This window comes from Alligator sinensis, unplaced genomic scaffold, assembly GCF_000455745.1.
Source record: "Alligator sinensis unplaced genomic scaffold, ASM45574v1 scaffold677_1, whole genome shotgun sequence".
Taxonomy (NCBI): domain Eukaryota; kingdom Metazoa; phylum Chordata; order Crocodylia; family Alligatoridae; genus Alligator; species Alligator sinensis.
The window spans coordinates 523,503-524,378 of NW_005842276.1; the positions used below are offsets into that span (position 1 = coordinate 523,503).

Here is an 876-nt window from a genome sequence, read left to right on the forward strand (position 1 = left end):
GTCTTCGACCCTGTCGTGGATAAAAATACTCTCCTTTTTAATTTCCGTTACAAAAATAGGAGCAATATTCAAAACAATGATTGTCTTTTTTTTCTATTTATTTTATATAAAAACATAAACAGCTCAGGCGAATTCTTGCTCTTGTGCACACTTTATATGAAGATTTGTCCTCTAGTCTCAGCAAGTAGTATTTATATATATATATTTATATAGTATATATATAACTTAAGGATTGGTCCACAAAGTAGATCTGTGCGTTTCTCTAGTGCTTTTTGTACAAAAGAAAAACAATATTATTATCAAAATATTCATTTAATGGCTTTACTTCATACATAAATACATGTTTAAATAACACAGGAGCGGTGATTGTTCAGTCAGTTTGGAAATGACTTTTTTTTTTCTTTTTTCTTTTTTTCTTTTTTCTTTTTTTTTAGGGCATTGTATACACAGGCGTGTCTGGTTACCCATCGCTACAAATACGCTACTCGGCGTCCTTTGTTTTTAACTCTTTGTTTATACCTTTTCCCCAAGACCGCTGCCAAGTATTTCTTGACAGCCATTTGTTTCCGATAGCGGCTGTAGCTGTCTGTGAAGATGCCATCCGAGTGCCGTTTGGAGAGCGGTTTCCAGGCCGCTGCTGGCACCGCTGCAAAGAGCAAACGACAGCTGCAAACATCTGGCTCCGCTGCCCTGTCTCGCCTCTCCCTCCCCCCGCCGCACACCGCCCGCATCCCCTGGAGGTCCATCCTGATTTGCATTGCTCCCGGGCTCCCTTAACCTTTCCATGCGATCCTGATCCTTACTTAGAAAGCGGTGCAGTAGTTAGCTTGGTTTCAAAGAGGGGTGGGGGGTGGGGGGAGGGTGGTTTGGGCAGTT

At 41.6% G+C, this 876-nt stretch overlaps 1 protein-coding gene across 1 annotated transcript in view; it reads right to left on the minus strand.

Annotated features, from left to right (window-relative positions):
• Positions 1–296: 296 nt before the first annotated feature.
• Positions 297–876, minus strand: part of ADCYAP1 (adenylate cyclase activating polypeptide 1) — a 4,785-nt gene continuing 4,205 nt past the window's right edge. The window contains 2 exon segments of the mRNA XM_014521933.2: positions 297–627; positions 629–646. Coding sequence (XP_014377419.1) covers positions 471–627; positions 629–646 — 175 coding nt within the window. The 3' untranslated portion in view covers positions 297–470.